At 35.0% G+C, this 20,672-nt stretch overlaps 1 protein-coding gene across 3 annotated transcripts in view; it reads left to right on the top strand.

Annotated features, from left to right (window-relative positions):
- The window catches only part of INPP4B (inositol polyphosphate-4-phosphatase, type II, 105kDa), an 825,859-nt gene that overhangs the window by 681,578 nt on the left and 123,609 nt on the right, over window positions 1–20,672 (top strand). For all 3 annotated transcript variants that reach the window (XM_011955816.1, XM_011955817.1, XM_011955818.1), the window contains one exon: window positions 6,527–6,704. In XM_011955816.1, the coding sequence (XP_011811206.1) occupies window positions 6,527–6,704 (178 nt within the window). The remainder of the gene's footprint in view (window positions 1–6,526; window positions 6,705–20,672) is intronic.

Genomic DNA, 20,672 nt, shown 5'->3' with positions numbered 1-20,672 from the left:
TGTACCCAATGATTATTATCTATTAACGTGATAGAGGAGGAGATTTAAATTATTAGTATAAATTATGCAGTATAAAATATTGACTTTATTGGGGATTTGCTTAAAGTATTGTCTGATTTAACATGAAAAACATAAAATGGCTTATGTATGTGCCTTCTGTTTTTCTTTTTTGTATTATCACAGAATCATAATTGTTAGTCTATAATGTCTTATGCTGGAAAGATTTGGTTTTTCTAAAAGAAATTTCTTGTAGTATGGTTTTTCTAGAATAAAAATGAACTTTTGGAAGTATATAATTTGAAGATTTTTAGTAAATTTACAGGGTTGTGCAGTCATCACCACAATCCCATTTTAGGACATTTTCGTCACCCCAAAAAGGTCTCTCATGCCTGCTTGCAGTCAAAGGAACATTTATATTTGTAGAGTACTGGGGAATGATTTTTACTCCTGGATCTTTCTTATCCTATACTTGATTAAGTATATTAGGGCATAAGGTCTAGGATGAAGCTGAGAAGGTTTTGAGGTTGGAAGGAATCAGGAGACCAGGTTTGGGTATTATCCTCATAACACCCTGGCGGAGGGACAACATGAAAATATCAGAAGCCGTACTAGGCAGAAATAGAACTGACTAGATCTTGGAAGGTGGCAAAGGAAATCAAGGCAAGTGAACTCATGGACAAGTGGGATAGGCCAGGAAAGGAAATAAAGCACATTGGACTTTGCTTATTTAAAGGTCATATAATGGTACCTGGAAAATTTGCATTAAAGCAAGAATAGGGCTAAGTAAAGGATGTGCATAAAAAGGAGGTTTCAGTGGTTTAGAAAGTGCAGGTAAGAACTTGCAAACTGAAAAGTGGAATAGTAGAAACCACTGTGATCTGAGCCAATAAACACATTTTCTCAGAGAGGGAATTCTGAGCAGAAACGAATGCTAATTTTTTTTTTCCTGCTTAATTAGCATCATTTGTCACAGAGCTAATAAATGACAGAATCAACTTTTGATCAGAACACTCTTTGATTCTAAAATTTTCTTGAAACCATGATTTCTTTCTTTCTTTTTTTTTTTTTTTTTTTTGAGATGGAGTTTTGCTCTGTTGCCCACACTGGAGTGCAGTGGGGCCATCTTGGCTCACTGCAACCTCCGCCTCCCGGGTTCAAGCAATTCTCCTGCCTCAGCCTCCTGAGTAGCTAAGACTACAGGTACATGCTGCCACGCCTGGCTAATTTTTTATATTTTAGTAGAGACAGGGTTTCACTATGTTTCCCAGGCTGACCTCAAACTCCTGAGCTCAGGCAAGCTGCCCGCCTTGGCCTCCTGAAGTGCAGGGATTACAGGTGTGAGCCACTGCGCCTGGCTCAAAACCATGATTTTTTTTAGAACAGGAGTAAAGATAAATATTAATTTAAGTACAGATCATATAGCTCATTTAATTATATAAGTGAAATCCATAGGAGGTAAAATACTGTTTTGTTTTTTTGTTTCTAATTCTTTTCTCCAAACCCCACTTCAGTAGAAAATGGAAAGGGTGCACTGGGGAAAGCCGAGAGGCACAAAGCCTGTTATTAAACCGTGTGAGACCAGAAGGGTATATTTAAGTGCACTAAGGTGTAAATTTTCTTTTGTGATCCACATTATTTTCTTCTCAGTCAGAACTGAGAGCATATATATCCCTTCCTCCGGATTCGAGAGACCACATTGTTTTTTTTTTTTTTTTATTTGTTTTTTGTTTTTTGTTTTTTACAAGGTGTGTTTGAGCTAGAAAAAGATAAGTGGAAATAGTTCTAGATGTTCTAGATTTTTTTTCCTCTGGACATTTAATTCTGCCACACGAGAAGAGACAAACCACTCTAAGTCATTTTTCCCTAAACTCATCAATCCCAATCCCCTTCTGTTCATGCCCTACCTTCCCTGTCTTTTCTTTCTTGTTTTCCTCCTTGCCTGTTAATCATGTCTCATCTATCTTTTTTAATGACTCTGCTGTGCAAAGTAGTAGGTTGGTTGAGCAAACAGATTAAGGAGTGGAGGTAGCAATGGAGTGGGAAGTGAAAGGATGGATAAGTAACAGAGCAAGTCCCATAATGTGCACTTGTGGTCAAGGAGTTAAGGAAAATCAATTATATTTCTCTTCTTGTCTGCCTCCTGCCTTCTTCAAACCCTAAGCATAAGTCAAGGACTTCAATATCTTAGAGTATTGTTTATCTTGCAATAGATAAGTTTAAGTACAGAGGTGTGGAGACCAGTTTGTGAGCTATTACACTAATCCTAGTGGCAGGAATGATGGGGTGATTGCAATGAATGTGGAAATAAGTAGTTGGATTCTGGATCTATTTTGAAGGAAAAGGCAAGACTTTCTGAAAATTTGGATGAAAGATAAGAGCCAAAGAATGACAGACAATATTAAATGGACCTGCCATAATCTAAGATGGGAAAGAGTGCAAAGGAGCTGGGTGTTGAAAGTGGGGAGCAGATCTCGGGATCAGTTTGGGACATGTTAAGCTGGATCTGTAAACAAGAGAGCTTTTGTTTTCATTGGAGTTCAGGGTGAAAGTCTAGGCTAGAGATGGAGATTTGGAAATCATTAGTGCAACATGTGTATTTGAACCATGAGATTACTTAGGAGGGACATATAGATAAAAGAGTTCCAAGAACTGAGTCTTGGAGCAAGCCAACAAGTGGATAGGAAAATAAGGAAGACCAGGAAAAAGGGACTGGCACAAATATACACTCAGGAATATATAAGTCCTTGTTTTAATTGTACTTTGATTAGCAATTAGAGCTTATGAATGTGAATGTTACTTCATTATGTGCTTTATATTATTTTTACAACTCCAAAATATGACATGGATAGTAACAACACACACACACACAAACATGTGAGGATGGGGATGTGGGTGTGCATTCTAATGAAAATAATATTAAATCTATTAAATTACCTTATTTAAATGAATATATTAAAGTATATAGTACACTTTAATTCACTCTCTCATCTATAGAAAAAATATGAAACTAATTTCAATTTTCATTATCTGTGATTTACAGTACTATTTATATTCTATAAAATATTTCGTCCAAGTAAATATTTTGTCTTTCTTCCAGAGTCATCTGATTGATTGTTGACTCAAGTGTTTGGATCCAGTTTAAATTTCGTACTACTATAAAATAGAGTTTAGCTATATTCTTTTTATCTAGATAATTAAATTATACTTATTACTTCCCATTTAAGAAGCTATAACTGTTAAAATATATGACATGTTTAAAGAGTAAGGCACTGAATAGGTAGATAAAATTTATGTATACTTAAAATTATTTTGTGAGTGGTGATTTTTTTTTTCCATACCATACTATTTCATCCTTTCATCCTGGACACCAGCATTGGCTTTTATTATGGAAAATGAATCTTTCAGCCTCACTAGGTGAGGTGCTCATCGTTAAAAAGACTTCAACCGCTTCCTGCTACATAACTCTGCTCCAAAGAAGACTGAATTAGGAGAAAGGGGCAGAAGTTAGGATTATGTCCCATCGTGGTGATTGGAGAATGTATTGGGGAGAGGAAAAGGAATGTATTGGGAGGGAAAAGATGAAATGATGATGAAAAAGGTTAGGAGAGCAAACACTGGTAATGAGGAGGGAACCAAAGCAACATGTGTGAATCAGATGGGGTGTAAAAGTAACCTTGTAAAAGGTGCTAAGAAAATTTGAATACCTTAAGAGGGAACTTTTATCAGAGTCCTTGTGTAGCATGATCAAGGGTTTACAGGGGATCTCAGTCAAAAAAGTGACAGGGTATCTCTAAAGATGCTCCATCCCTCCATCTGTATCTCCGGAGGTGCTTGTCACAAATGCTACACCCTACTAAAGCAGAATCTCTTGATGTTGCCAAGGAATCTGCATTTTTTCAGGAAACATTGAGGCCTGTCCTCATCCCCAAGGGATTATCATTGTGACTGCTAAAATTTGAGCACTGTTCAACTAGGGCATAAGTAAAGAACATGTGCAGAATAAATATTAGAAATGTGTGAATTAGAGAAGAATGGAGTAGAGACTGTCAGGGAATTTGATAATGAAAGTAGTAATATTCAGGAAAACAGTAACAGTGAACTTCTGGGAAAGAATAATAGTAAAGAAGGAAGGCAATACTGATAGGAGTAAAATGGAATGGATAGAAGTGAGTGTATGAGAGGCCAGAGAAGACACATTCAGAAAGCAGTCATGTGAAGCGAGAGATGGAAGACCCCACAAGGCCATGAGCATTCTAGCTTTCCAAAGGCTAAGCCATGAGGAGTCTGTAAATAGCCGTAAGAGGACACAGGAAGCAACCTCTGATGACAGAGTAGCAGACCTGCAAAGAGGGATCACATAGCAGCGACCACATGGCTCTGTAGTGGGTCTGTAAGTAGGTCCTGCTTTCTGCTCTCGGAGCTGCTGGGTATCAAACGTTGTTTAAATTCTGGTGACACATCTGTATCTTTAGAGAATCATTTTTTTTGCAAAAATAATGTGGAGCTGTTTGATCTATTGTGGATTAAACTTTATATCCAACTTGAGTTCATGATTTCTTTTCTAAAGTCCTTAGTACACTGCTGCATGAGATCTGTCTTAACCACTCAAGAAGTCAGAAAGAGACACAAAGAATTGGCAAGGACTGCTGTTTCCTTTTCCCTCCTCACAGTTGTTATTTTTCATTTACTTTAATTTGCATTAAGATATACATAATAGCAAATTAAGGTATGTTTTATTTGAAGCCCTCAATTCTGACATTTAAAAGTCTACAAGTAAAAAATTGAGAGCAAATATCTGTAAGGGTCATAAACTAGTAGTGCGTTTCTTTAGCCTTCATAAACCTGATACCTTCATTGACTTATTGTTCAATCTTCTGAGTAGCCCAAGCCTCAGCATTTCTTTTAATCTTTTACTAAATAAGTAAATAAATAGGAATATTCATTATGTGTTTGCAAAAAAAAAAAAAAAAAAAAAAACAAAACTGTTTCCTTAAAGATTCTGGTAATTTTCCCCTGAAAAATCACTAGTGTGAGAGAAATAGAACAGAGAATGCTTCCTAGATGTCAGTTTTTCTTAGTGGTGTCTGAGGTTTCAAGGTGAGAAATAAAATTATGGAATTTAAATAATTGAGCTGGTAAAAATGTAGCAGACATATTCAGTAAATACTCAACATTGACTGCAAAATGTTTTGAAAAAATGTCTTGACATTTGGGTATAATGGGATGTAAGCAAGTTTACACCAATCTTGTGAATGCATGAGTCATTACTTCCCTCTTCTTTGCTTCTAGCAACTGTTTTGCTGTTTTGCAGCTTTCCTGCTGGAATGCCTTTTCCTAATGAAATGGATCAAAGATTCCTTCACTCTAAATATCCCTACTCCCATAACGTGCTTGATTAGTTCCTAGATGATGATTATAAAAGTCAATAATTCTCAAGCCTGTAATCCCAGCACTTTGGGAGGCCAAGAGGGAAGGATTGCTCGAGGCTAGGCATTCAAGACCAGTCTGTGCAAACATAGTAAGACCGGTCTCTATGAATTTTTTTTTTTTTAATTTAGTCAGGTGTGGTGGCTTGTACCTGTAGTCCCAGATACTCAAGAGGCTGAGGTGGGAGGATCACTGGAGACTGAGAGTTAGATGATGCAGTAGGCTCTGATTGCACCACTGTACTACAGCCTGGGTGACAGAGTGAGATCCTGTCTCTTAAAAAAAAAAAAGTCTAAAATTATTTAGTTCATAATCAATTTTAGATTTCTTTGTATGTTAAATGGAAAACCATAAGAAGAAAAAGCATCATGATAAAATAACACCATGAAATAGCATTCTGCTATTAATGTCCTTTTTCTATCCAATATATTTGTCCATGTGCCCACTTGACATTCATTAATTTTCTCCTCATTTCTCAGCTATTAAAATTTACTTCCTCCACACCCCTCACCTAGTAACATGGAGGGGAAGTAGTTATTGAATGCTATCTCTGTGCCAAGCAAAATTTTAGGCACTTTATATGAATGACTTCTAATGTTACACACCTCATAGAATCGTTTGAATGATGATTACCAGTTTCCTGATGAGGAAGAAAGCTGCCTAAGGTCACCCGGCTAGTTAGTGACAAGCCAGGATTTAAGTTGAGATTGGCCTGAATATAAAAGCTTGCTTTTCCCACTGGCTTATGTGGCCTCAAGTTCATTAGACATTAATAGTAATACTAATTTGTTTTGAATACTGTTACTTGACGTGATTACATATGTGTCATGTCAAGTATTAGTATTAGTCATCGTGTCAAATATTAGTATTAACCTTCCCAGTGTTTCAGCAAAGACAAGATTACCTAGTTTTAAAAAGTATTTTTGTCACCTTACATAAAAATTGTTAGTGCGTTATTAAAACTCTCTTAGGACAGTTCTTATCTGATCAGTAGGAAAGAGTGATACTTGGAGTTCTGTTTATCATTTGCCATCTGGTATTAAGGGCTGAACATCCGTTATGCTGTTTGTGTAACTTATTTTTATCTTTGTTGTTGCAGTACCGGATACCAGTTTATTTACTATTCACCTGAAAACACAGCCAAAGCAAAAGAAGTGCTCAGCAACATCAATCAACTACAACCTCTTGTAGCAACCTATGCAGACCTACTGCTTAATTCTGCAAGCCAGCATTCTCCAGACAGCCTGAAGAATTCTTTAAAGATGCTTTCAGAAAAAGTAAGATCCAAATCATCGCTATAGTTGGGAAAATGAAATACTCAAATCCCCATCGGTCTGGCTTTCTGCATACATTGCCTTTCATAGTATCTGGAAATGTAAAATAGAGTAGGTTAAAAAGTAAGCTTCAAAGTATTGCCACAGGATCAAAATGAATTGGCCTCATTCTCTGTTCAAATCTTACTGAGCACTCTTTTTTTTTCCTAGTAGGAAATGAAACCTGTTATTGATTAGTATATACCTTCTCTTTTCCTTGGCATTTTTCATTTTCTTTGGTTTATGGTCTTATTAAGTGAATTAAATGAGATTTTGAAAATTACTTTATTTTCCTCTGGTGATCACCTAATTTTTATGCATATAAAGCTTTACATTTGAATAGGAATGACACTTCATTTGAAGGCAGAACTTTGATGTGGATTTACGTCAGTCTGTATGGGGTCCTTGCTCTGCCTCGGTTTGCTCTCTACAGCATTATTTACTGAGGAGAGATTCTAAAAATTTCCAAATGTGTTAGTTATTTGAAAAGCAGTAGAATCTAAGCCTTAGTTTTTCCGAAGGTGACGTGTTCCTTTATCTGCAGAAAGGAGAGCTAGTCTGGCATGGGGTAGACACTCAATATCAACTTCCAGAGCTAACCAGGGCAGCTAGTTGTGTGATAGAAAGCTCAGATAGAAAAAGACAAGTGACAGCTGATTTTCAATGTACAATCAGTGTCCTGGAATCCACTTCCAATGTGTGCATCCTTCACCTCTGCATTTTAAGGAGATCATGTAATTTTTTTTATGAGACACTTCTAGTAAATATGCCCTTGAAGAAACTGACCAAAGAAAATTCTCATAATTGTAGAATAAGACAAAAGTATAGTTTTTCACCTCTCTGAAGAACAAATTCATAGAAACCTGGATCTTATGTATGTCCATACTTTTTATTCAGGTATGTTAATTTATAATAATATACTTATTTAACATTTCAGTTTATACATTTTTATATGTTATTCTCATAGGAGAAAACATACCTATTTTCATGAAAAAATTAGTTAATATCTATTCAGAAAGTTCGAGTGAATTGTCTAATAAATTAAAAAGTGAAAAACCAAACTCAGAACTTCCAGTTCAAAATGCAGCTTTCCTTCCGTGCCAGAACACATGCCTCTGTCATGAAAAGGGAGGAAAATATTGACCCAAATTTTGCAAGGACTTACTTTGTGTCAAATAGGGCAATGGGCTTCACACTTTATGTCATTTTATTTAATCATCAGAATTATGGAGAACGTATTATTTTCATTTAACACAGAAAAATGCTAAAGCTCAGAGAAATTTTAAAAATGTGAAAAGTCATGCAGCTAGAGTCAAATACAGGATTCAAACAAAACTCGGGTTCAAACCTGGGTCTGGATGACTCCAGAATGGAAGTTCTTTCTAGTGTCCTCCATCAAATATATGGATTTTGACATTTCCTTATTTAAAAGTTTTTTTAAAAATTTTTCTTAGACAAATGCCTTAGTAACACCTAAGTATTCTAGATATTCAATAAGTATGTTTTTTATGGCTAGGGAAAGAGAAAAAAGAGGAGGTTGTTGCATACAGTAAAATAATATAATCTCATTTTGGTTCATTTCTTGTTTGGATTTACAGATGAGGTGAGGTTTTCCTGGGTTCACCTAAGCTGAAAATTTTAGTGAGTAGCACACCACTGCAGTGATTACAGAGCAGTATTTATATTCTTCTTGTGCACTGGGCAGGGATTTGTCATTTCATACATCATTTACAACTTGCTGCAGTGATTTTGGTGGTGGGGGAGGTTAGGTTGGGCATTCTCTTCTCCTTGAATCCAGCATTGCTCCAACTTTTTCCCCATGTTTTCTCTTTTCTACTGAGTAGACAAGTTTAGTCGACTAATAAATCTCTCAGTCCTTAAAACTAGGAGGATCTTTTTTTAAGTTAAGTTTGCAAGCCATGCATTCTTTTAAGAATTCATGCCTGGAATTTCAGAGAATTATCTAAGTTAATAGTTTTGTATAGTCTATGAAAACTCTTAGTAGCTCATGGTTTAAAACAAAGTATGATCCATGAATTCAGGTATGAAAGAGAGATTGTTTTAGTGGTATTCTAAATTTAAATATAATTTAATATTAGCAGGATGTAAGCTTTAAAAGTTCTGTTTTTAAGTTTTGGGCTTGTTGTATACTATGGGTTATAAAATAAAACTGTTTATTTCATGGATAGTCCCTGGTTTCCTTTACTGATTCTGAACTGGTATGTTTGGAAAATAGGTACCTAGAGTTGTTTTCTTGGGGACTTATCCATATAGCATATTCAAGACAGTAAGGAGTTATCTATATTCATGCTTATCAGGGAAATGTAAAGGTTTCATAGCCTTTGAGCACCTGAACATGGAAGAGTTTACTGTTGTAGACTTGGGGCACCGGGGGAAGGCTAAGGGCAGCCCAGGGCAGTGAAGAAGGAGGTATTCTATTTTGTAATGAGATGGCGTCTCTCCTCGTAGGTAAGCCATTGCATCTGAAGACAATAGCCATTAAATCATTATCAATTAAACATATACTCATAGTCTGGGGGAAAAGCAAGTGGCAACAGAAAAATTCAACTTGCTGAGAGGTCATATTCCAGGAGTCTTTGAGTAGGCAATATGTGTAGATCCAAAGGTAATTTACATCATCTCTACTGCTACTGAGAACCAAGGCACATGGATAGGGCTCCCCAGCCAAAATTCCATCCATCTAAACACTGTTGGTAGAGAAAAACACACACAATTTATAAACTAAAAATAATTCCTGAATTCACATTCTTTTCTAGTCACTGTGCTCAACACAAAAGGTAGAAAAATGGAATAAAACACAGGCCTGTTCTTCCCAGGAACTCCAAGACTCTTGATAGTAGTGGTTATGATGATGAAGTGACAGTAATAGCTAGCATTTATTGATAGCTTAATAACTCTGAGATAGTCTTATAAGCTCTTCAATTTTCAGAGTTCCATGTGGTGGATAATATTATTTTAACATTTAGTCTTCCTAATTCTATGAAGTAAGTGTTGTGAGTAGCCTTATTTTACACAGTTGAGGAAATTGAGGCAGAGAAGTATTAAGTTTACTCACAATCACGCACCTTGTGTTTTTGGCTCCAGATTCTGTGAGCTTGACCAGTGTGCTGTATCTTCAGATTGCTATATAGATGCTTGTACATAGGACTAAGGAGACAAATGTGGGGGCAGGGAAGGAGTACTACTAACATTTCACAAAAATGAATACATTTAATGTTTCATGTTCTAATATGCACAAACTCAGTTAAATTGTATTATAATTTTAACATTCTTGGTATGCTTTCTTATGGATAACTGGGTTTGGTTATTGCATATTAGTTCATGAAAATATTAAAGAAATAGTATAATCTTATGGTGTAAGAATCTAACAAAAGGCAAACTGAGTTTATCTGAATAATTCCAACGAAAAAAGGCAAAAGGTAGACAAAAATTTTAACACACAGAATGAAAGGTTAATAATAGAGTGAGATAAACATGCCTTTCCTTTTTTCTCAGACTAAAAGTATGCAATTCTATGAAGGAAAAACAAAGAAGAGATAAAATAAATTCAAACTAAAATAAATAATATTTTTAAAGGCCTGAAGGTGGACAGTCTTTAGGTGTCTCTCATAGCTCAGAAATCTGTGTGATATTAGCGTTCAAACACCCATCACTTTCTCTATTCCATTGAGATTGATAGACCTTTTTTAGAAAGTCATTATTATCCTGCTCATCAAAAAGCACTATTGAGCACTTAATTATGTGTGGTATTGTACTTGATGCTATATGACAAATACTACATAGATATGGCTCTTACTTTTTACAACCTAAGAATTTAAAAGAATAGGGGTGTTTTACAATATTGCATTTGTTAAATAGTTAAATAATGGCCTTTATTGCAAATGTTAGAGGCTATACTCACAGCATATTTGAGAAATTCTCATAGCTTATAATGCCTACTATTCTTTCAACCTCAATATATTATACCAAAACATTCTATTATATTCAAAGAAAAATAAAAACTATTGTATTCTGAAACATATACAATCAGGATTTTTTCAAGAAATGTTGTTTTCTGTAACAGCAATGCCAGGCAGCTAGTGTGCTAAGAAGTTGAAGATACACGTAATAGAAGAACGTTATGTTGATTATTTAAGACTGAGAATAACTTTTTTGTTGTTTATTCACTGTAACCACTCCTAGGTCTATCCCAGTCCCAAACTGTGGGAAAGAACTTAATGAGTAGAAATTTTGTTTGTTTTCTTAAGGTTGGTGAATGTATGTATTCAGAGTCTAAGAAAACTTGAGAATAAATAGTTTAGGTAAAAATGAAATTTCAGGATAGAACTTATGTTTCTGTTTTTCATAATTGCCTTTAAATGGTAATTATTTAATTGGTGAAATAAGTGATAGTGTGCAATAAACAAAATTTGTTATTAGAAAATTGTACGATAAGAAAAACAAAGATAGGAATGTAAGATAATATTGACAATGAGACTACATATAAAATTTATGGAATCAGAACTTCTGCTGTTTATGATGGAGTAACATGGACCCTCCCACCTTAAACAACAAGAAAGTGGACAAAATATAGACATAATGGTTTTTAAGCACTGGAAAATAGGTAACAAATTATGTGATTCTTATAGCTATCTAGATTTCTTCCTCGAGCAGTTTCTAGGCTGTAGCAAAAAGGAACCTAAACACTCTCTTCTCAAGGTGAAGAGACAGAGATTAGAGTTTGGGAGGCCAAGATGGCCAGAATTCACAAAGCAGAGTACTAGAGAGTAAGGAGCTTCACACAGAAGGAACCCTGGAGATCTGTAAATGAGTGCCTTTAACTCTTTATGAGTACCAATCTATGCATGCATGAGAATAAACTACCCATGTCCACAGAAATAAATATTAGGAATAAGCTTATAAAGCAATTCCTGGTGGTCACACAGGCCCGGTAATAGTTTATCTTTCCACCAGTAAAGTGATAAGACCTTTTAATACGCTGGGAATTGACTAAAGTCCTCAGAAGTATATGGCCCTAGTAGTGGGACTAAATTAGTCTTAGATTAGAGGCTGCTCTTAGTCTACCATAACAAGGTTTGAAAACAAGGCTTGAAAGGATTCCACTGATTCCAAGTAATTTTACTTTGCCATAGAAAATCCAACATTATTTAAAGGAATGCAATACAATCTGACAACCAAGAATGTAAAGTCAAAATGTCTGCCATCCAATAAGCACATACTAAGCATGCAATGAAGCAGGAAAATATGATCCATGACCAGAAGAAAAATTAAGGCATATAAACAGAAATGACAAAAAAGGGGGAGAGGGAAGCATAAAGATATTGGCAGAAAACACGGTCAAATTTTTTCAACATTTAATGAAACTACAGACCCAAGAAGCTCAACATGCTCCACACAGAATAAATATAGAAAAATAAACTCAGGTACATCATAATCAAGTTACTGAAAAACAGTGATAGAACATTGTGAAAACAACCAAGAAATAAAAGAAAAAAGGGCATATGTTTCGCTGACATTCACCAACAAGAATGATAACAGACTTCTTATTAGGCTTTATACAAGCCAGAAGAAAATAAAGTCACATCCTCAAGCTACTGGAAAAAAAAAAAAAAAAAAAAAAATCCTGCTAACTCTCAGAAATAAAGGTGAAATGAAGACCATTTCAGGCAAACAAAAGCTGAGAAATTTTGTAACAGATTTCTACTACAACATGCCAGAAAAAAAAAAAAAAATCCTGCTAACTCTCAGAAATAAAGGTGAAATGAAGACCATTTCAGGCAAACAAAAGCTGAGAAATTTTGTAACAGATTTCTACTACAACAAATCATAAAGGAAAGTCTTCAAGAATAAGGAAATGATACCAGGAGAAATTTGAATGTACACAAAAGAATAGGCAATGCCAGAAATGGTAAATACGTGAATAGATTTTTTATTTAATTCAAACATGTTTCTCAAACATATTTACTCTTCTAAACAAAAATAATACCAATGTATTATGTCCTTTGTAACATACTAGTGTAGCAAAGACCAGCCCATCACCTAGGTATGAAGCACTGCATGCATTAGCTATGTATCCTGATGCTCTCCCTCCCTACCATACCATCCTCCCAAAGGCCCCAGTGTGTGTTGTTCCCCTCCCTTTGTCCATGTGTTCTCATTGTTCAACTCCCATTTATAAGTGAGAACATGTAGCATTTGGTTTTCTGTTCCTGTGTGTGTTTGCTGAGGATAATGGCTTCCAGCTCCGTCCTTGTCCCTGTAAAGGACATGATTTTGTTCCTTTTAATAACTGTATAGTATTCCATGGTGTATATGTACTACATTTTCTTTATCCAGTCTATCATTGATGGGCATTTGGGTTGATTCCGTGTCTTTGCTATTGTGAATAGTTGTGCAATGAACATACACGTGCATGTATCTTTATTATAAAATGATTTATATTCCTTTGGCTAGATACCAAGTAATTAGATTGCTGGATCAGATGGTATTTCTGGTTTTAGGTCTTTGAGTAATTGCCACACTGCTGTCTTCCACAATGGTTGAACTAATTTACATTCCCACCAACAGTATAAAAGTGTTCCTATTTCTCCACAGCCTTACCTGCATCTGTTGTTTCTCGACTTTTTAATAATCGCCATTCTGACTGGCATAAGACAGTATCTCACTGTGGTTTTGACTTGTGTTTCTCTAATGATCAGTGATGTTGAGCTTTTTTTAAGTATGTTTATTGGCCACATAAATGTCTCTTTTGAGAAGAGTCTGTTCATGTACTATGCCCACTTTTAATGTGGTTGTTTGTTTATAAAAGTTCATTGTAGATTCTGTATATTAAGCCTTTGTCAGATGGATAGATTGCAAATTTTTTTTCCCACTCTGTAGATGGTCTGTTTACTCTATTGACAGTTTCTTTTGTTGTGCAAAAGCTCTTCAGCATAATTAGATCCCATTTGTTAGTTTCTGCTTTTGTTGCAATTGCTTTTGGTGATTTCATCATAAAATATTTGCCCATGCCTATGTCCTGAATGGTATTGCCTAGATTTTCTTTTAGGGTTTTTATAGTTTTGGTTTTTACATTTAAATCTTTAATCTATCTTGAGTTAGTTTTTGTAAAAGGTGTAAGGAAGGTGCCCAGTTTCAATTTTCTGCATATGGCTAGCCAGAGGTAAACAGTATCTTTTCAACGTATTTTGCAAAACCAATTGGATATCCATGTGCAACAAAAAAAAAAAAAAAAAATGAGCAATTAACTTTACCTCATACGTATATAAAATTTAACTCAAAATAGATCTTAAACCTTAATGTAAAATGTAAAACAATAAAAGCAGGCAAACTTCTATAAGAAGTCACAAATTGGGAGAAAATATTTATAAAATATGCATATGTTAAAGGATTTGTATCAGAATATATAAAGCATTCTTAGAACTTAATAATATAACAAACAGCTCAATTAAAAATCGGCAAAAGAATTAAAAGAAGTCTTCTTCACCAAAGAAGACTTATGAATGGTAAATAAACACATGCAACGTTGCCTAGCATCATTTACCATTAGAAAAATGCAAATTCAGACTATCATGAGAGGCCCTTAGCCACCTACCAGAGCAGCTAAAATCTAAAAGGCTGAGGATAAAAAGAGTAGAGGAGGATATGGACCTGCAACTTTCATGCATCACTGCTATGTACACAATTATTTGCACACTTTGGAAATGTGTGTTTCAGCAATGTTTTGCAGCTTAAAAAACACCATATAATTTGGTCATCTAACACCTAGTTATTGATTCAAGAGAAATGTTATTCTGTTGGCACTGAGAAGGCTGTTGAATGAGGAAGGATTAGATACATGTTTTGTGAAGGTTATCCTTATAACAATACAGAGGCTGAGTTAAGATACTGGATTTGAATTATTGAATATTACTGGGCATCACAAAATAAAAGTAATGCTTCTGGGGGACTTTGCTGAAAATACAAATTCTCATTTATATTTGTATTTGTATTGTAGTTCAAGGTTGGAACTCAGGAGTGTTATTTTATTTTATTTATTTATTTATTTTAATAAATAACAAAAAAAATTTATTTCAAAATTGCCTAATAATCAAATGTATATGTAACCTAAACTGTCATACATTATATCTGCTAGTATAGTATATAATGTATACATGTGTATATACATAGTATATGTATATACTTACATATTAATTAATAAGTTGAACTTACGTTGTTTATTTTTTCCTTTTCACACTCTTATATTGGTAGTCATTTTTTACTACCAATTTATTTTTGTTCGTTTTTTTCCCTTTCACACTCTTATGTTGTTAGCCAATTTGTTTTTCTTTCAGAGGCCGTGCTTTCTGAAGTGTTTTTAAATCTTTTTGACCAGCATCTACAATATAGTGCTCTTATACTCAGCCTTCCCTTCTTAGATTATTATAAACTCTGAGATGACATGGTCACTTTCTCCCTGGGTGTCTGTCACTTCTGCTTTACCAAGCAGTTCTTCCTTGTTAGTCAAAATTAATTTCAGAGTAGCAGTTCTCCTCATTGCCTTTTTAGGCCCTCCTGAGAGCTGAGATTGTGAGGAAGGCAAGTTCAGAGTTTGTTAGATTTTTCTTTCTTTTTTTTTTTATTTTTTTAATTTTTATTATACTTTAAGTTCTAGGGTACATGTGCATAACGTGCAGGTTTGTTACATATGTATACTTGTGCCATGTTGGTGTGCTGCACCCATCAACTCGTCAGCACCCATCAATTCATCATTTATATCAGGTATAACTCCCCAATGCAATCCCTCCCCCCTCCCCCCTCCCCATGATAAGCCCAGTGTGTGATGTTCCCCTTCCCGAGTCCAAGTGATCTCATTGTTCAGTTCCCACCTATGAGTGAGAACATGCGGTGTTTGGTTTTCTCTTCTTGTGATAGTTTGCTAAGAATGATGGTTTCCAGCTGCATCCATGTCCCTACAAAGGACGCAAACTCATCCTTTTTTATGGCTGCATAGTATTCCATGGTGTATATGTGCCACATTTTCTTAATCCAGTCTGTCACAGATGGACATTTGGGTTGATTCCAAGTCTTTGCTATTGTGAATAGTGCCGCAATAAACATACGTGTGCATGTGTCTTTGTAGTAGAATAATTTATAATCCTTTGGGTATATACCCAGTAGTGGGATGGCTGGGTCATATGGGACATCTACTTCTAGATCCTTGAGGAATCACCATACTGTTTTCCATAATGGTTGAACTAGTTTACAATCCCACCAACAGTGTAAAAGTGTTCCTATTTCTCCACATCCTCTCCAACACCTGTTGTTTCCTGATTTTTTAATGATGGCCATTCTAACTGGTGTGAGATGGTATCTCATTGTGGTTTTGATTTGCATTTCTCTGATGGCGAGTGATGATGAGCATTTTTTCATGTGTCTGTTGGCTGTATGAATGTCTTCTTTTGAGAAATGTCTGTTCATATCCTTTGCCCACTTTTTGATGGGGTTGTTTGTTTTTTTCTTGTATATTTGTTTGAGTTCTTTGTAGATTCTGGATATTAGCCCTTTGTCAGATGAGTAGATTGCAAAAATTTTCTCCCATTCTATAGGTTGCCTGTTCACTCTGTAACCAAAACAGCATGGTACTGGTACCAAAACAGAGATATAGACCAATGGAACAGAACAGAGTCCTCAGAAATAATACCACACATCTATAGACATCTGATCTTTGACAAACCTGAGAGAAACAAGAAATGGGGAATGATTCCCTATTTAATAAATGGTGCTGGGAAAATTGGCTAGCCATAAGTAGAAAGCTGAAACTGGATCCTTTCCTTACTCCTTATACGAAGATTAATTCAAGATGGATTAGAGACTTAAATGTTAGACCTAATATCATAAAAACCCTAGAAGAAAATCTAGGTAGTACCATTCAGGACATAGGCATGGGCAAGGACTTCATGTCTAAAACACCAAAAGCAACGGCAGCAAAAGCCAAAATTGACAAATGGGATCTAATTAAACTAAAGAGCTTCTGCACAGCAAAAGGAGTGTATATTTTAACATTGGTGGCCTTTGATAACATCATAAAGGAAAGACAAGTTAAAGTGAACCAACCAATAAAGAAACTGTGGAAAGTATCCCTATGGAATATAGAAAGGATCTTAACTGGGACTAGCTGTGGAAATGTAAAGTAAGGATCGAGTTTTGAAATTACTGTAAAGGTATAAGTAGAATAAATTGCTGACTAATCCAGAAAACAGGCATTAGTGAGGATAATTCAGAGGTTTGGACTCTGAGTTGTTGAATACTAATGATACTGCTCAAATGGAAAATCTTGAAAGAACAAAATTACTGAAAATGAAAGAACAACAACATAATCTTGAGTTCAGCCTGGCATTTCTGGACTTTAAGGGCTTTTCAGTGGAAACAGTTGATAGAGCTGGTTCAGGAGGTGAATAGAGATGGATTTATTAGACCTTGGCGTAAGGCTGACAGGTGAAGCTATGGTAAAATGGATTACCTCACCAATGAAAAAAGTGCTTTTGAGAAAGTGATTTAAGGTCCCTTGTGGGCTGACTTACCACATTTTGAGTGAACAGAGAATGATGAGTCAAGAAAAGAAGCTGAAAAGGTCAATCAAGAAAGAGTAGCATTAGGATAGGCATGGTAGCTCACATTTTTAATCCTAGCAGTTTGGGAAGGTGAGACAGGAAGATCACTTAAGGCCAGGAGTTTGAGACCTGCCTGGGCAACATAGTGAGACCCTGTCTCTACAATAAAAATAAAAAATAAAAATAAAATACAATGATAAATAAAAAGAAGACCATCAAAGAGTGCACTTGAGGGTGTGCAATGAACTCTCATAAGAGTTTCATAGGTAGGCACTGTAATTTTGTGCAAACTAGGAAAAATGGTTATGTGATTTTTCCAAGGGCAAACTGATAATCTATATATGAGCTGCCCAGATGTTAAGTATCCTCCTAGCTTTTAGTCTAGCTTTCCTTTAGGGAATGTTGAATATACATCAGTGCACTAATGATACAGTATAGCACTATTCCTATATCAAGTAATTTCAAAATATCAAATATCAAAATAAATAGGATTCTTTCTTGCTGCATAGATGATTACTAAAATAATCACTTGCATATGCCATTGGCTGCTTCTGTATTATGGATGGAATGAGGCATTGCCTTAAATTTTTTTCAGCAAAAATAAGGAGATTTCTAAGTAGAATAGAACTTTACTTAATTTGTTGAGCTCTCTAGTGAAAAAGAGTCGTTTTAAATGAACATGTCCTAACTATTTCTCTGCCATTAATATTCAGGAAACTAGAAATTCTATTCACTCATCCCCAGGAGAAGTAATTTTTAGTAGTTTTATACTTGCAGATAATTCTGTGTGTTGCTTTGAAGAATAGTTGTATGGGGATATGAATTGGAAAAATGTCAGAAGGCTAGAAAACATTTCATTTTTTAAGGTAACATTTCTCTTTCATTTTCTGATATGAAAAAATAAAATAGATCTGCCTTACATTCAGAGTTTATTCTTTTTACACAATATTATTAAGCTGAGATTTTAAATAAATTGTTTGGCCTACTCTTACGATAACATTTAGATAGCATTTCTTTTTTCATTTAATGTAGTTAAAGCTACATGAGAAAAGAAAAAGGTTTTTCAGAAGTCAATAGGCAACTCGGTGATATGGTTGCATCCTTTCCATGACTTCAGCTTTTCTACTATTGTCCCAGTTGCAAGAACAGCAATACAATAGTTCCCCGTTATCCACGGGGATATGTTCCAAGTGGATGCTCAGTGGATGCCTGAAATCCTGACAATACCAAGCCCTGTTTATACTGTTTTTTTCCTACATGTGCATAGCTATGATAAAGTTTAATTTAAAATTAGGCACAGTAAAAGACTAACATGAGCTAATAATCAAAACAATTATAACAATATACTATAATGAAAGTTATGTAAATGTGGTTTCTCTCAAAATATCTTCTTGTACTGTACTCACGTGTCTTCTTGTGATGATGTTAGATGGTACAATGTCTACGTGATGAGATAAAGTGGGGGAAATGATGTAGTGTCAGTCTTCTACGTCAAGACTACTTGAACACAAGCGCTACAATAATGTGACAGTTGATCTGGTGACCCAGATGGCACCTAAGTGACTAACGGGCTAGTAATATATATAGCATGGATACACTGGGCGATTTATATCCCAGGCAATCTGAGGCAGGACAGCACAAAATTTCATCACTCAACTCAAAACAGCTGCGCAACTTAAAATTTATGAATTATTTATTTCTGGAATTTTCTATTTAATTTTTTCTTTCTTCTTTTTTTTTTTTTTTTTTTTTTTCACTTAATATTTTCAGACCAAGGTTGACCACAGGTAACTAAACCATGAGAAAGCAAAACCACAGACAAAGAGGGACTACTGTATACAGCTGTGTTGGGATTTCATGACTACATTAATCTTTTCAAGCTGATTTCTTTGACTGCAAAACATCAGTGGTCTACAATGGTCTACATCACTAAGTAGTGCTGGTCAAAAAAATTAAAATTTTTTTCGGGTTACATGGATATAACAATGGGACATTTGGGTATTTTCTAAAAAATGTGATTCTATACACAGAATACCGGTGATACAGAGAGTTTCCAAGAAGTCAGATAAATTTTGTCAGTACAGACACCAAGTGAAAGATTAGCTATTATTATGTTTAAGATTGTAAGCCTTGTATTCAGTTATCCAAAAAAATTCTGGGTTTTAAAACTGCAAGACCCTCCTGCATGATCTCCCTGGCCTTTGGTGGTAAATCAACTCAGATGAGATTTGAATAAATGAAGTGGAATCTCTGCATGTGCATGTGATGGAAAGAAAATGATGGTGATTACAAGTGCTAGAGAAGATTTCATTGAGTGTGAATGAATATTTAGCTACATGGCAATTATATGAGTATTGTGGAGACTTGAAATGTAGTAGCAGGAATTCAAAGAAGGCAAGTTGTTTGGCTCTAAAAATAAATCAAAAGAATTTATTGAAACCATCAACAGAGAAATTGTTTAGTTAAGCTGAATGGGAGTAAATTCACTTTTTTAATATTTAAAGTCACACTGGTAAGCACATCCATGCTATATAAAAAATTATGTAAATAACATGTTTCCTCATTTTGCTATGACTACACTGACTTGTTTGAGTACTGCCTAGCCAATTTTTCCATCTTTTTTTATATCTTTCATTCTCATTTTAATACTTCATTGTGAACACCAGTGAATACTTATTTTTGTGCCTATCCAGTATAAACTGCTTTTTATTTTGTTTTTCTTATTTATTCTGAAATATTTTTCAATCTTTTATTCTTATAAATTATGTTTTTCGTGTTTTGTTTACTTACCTGCAAAGTGGCTTTAATGTGACTAATAACAGGGTGTTTAAAATATTCAACAAAATTTAGCAGTAAAGTAGTTACACAGGCATTATAGGCATATTTAATTATGAGAACTGGTAGATGTTCAAAACACTTGGAAAGTAGGAGTTAGGAAAGAAGAGGAAGAAGGACAGAAACATCTAGTTTTATGGCAGGTGGTGAGTAGTGTGGAATAAGGGAGAAAGTTGCTGATTGGTTAGAAAACTTCATTCCTGTTCCATTTGTGCTGCCAATACGCGGTATTCCCTAAAATGTATCACCACAGTTCTTTGTTAGTTTTCTCATCTTGGTTAATGAAGAGGCCAACTTTAAGATCCCTTTCAAGTCTAGAATTTTATGATGTATGGCAAGTAAGTAACTATGCATATATAACAAAGTCTTATTGAACACTTGTTTTGCATGGGGCTTAACGGGTTTTCTTTAGTTGCTGATGCTCAAAACAAGAAGATTTAGAGATAATTTAGTGACTACTAGATAGACTTGGAACTGTTGACTG

Source organism: Colobus angolensis, unplaced genomic scaffold (assembly GCF_000951035.1).
Source record: "Colobus angolensis palliatus isolate OR3802 unplaced genomic scaffold, Cang.pa_1.0 Scaffold400, whole genome shotgun sequence".
Classification (NCBI taxonomy): Eukaryota; Metazoa; Chordata; class Mammalia; order Primates; family Cercopithecidae; genus Colobus; species Colobus angolensis.
This window is presented reverse-complemented; position numbering and strand designations above follow the sequence as displayed.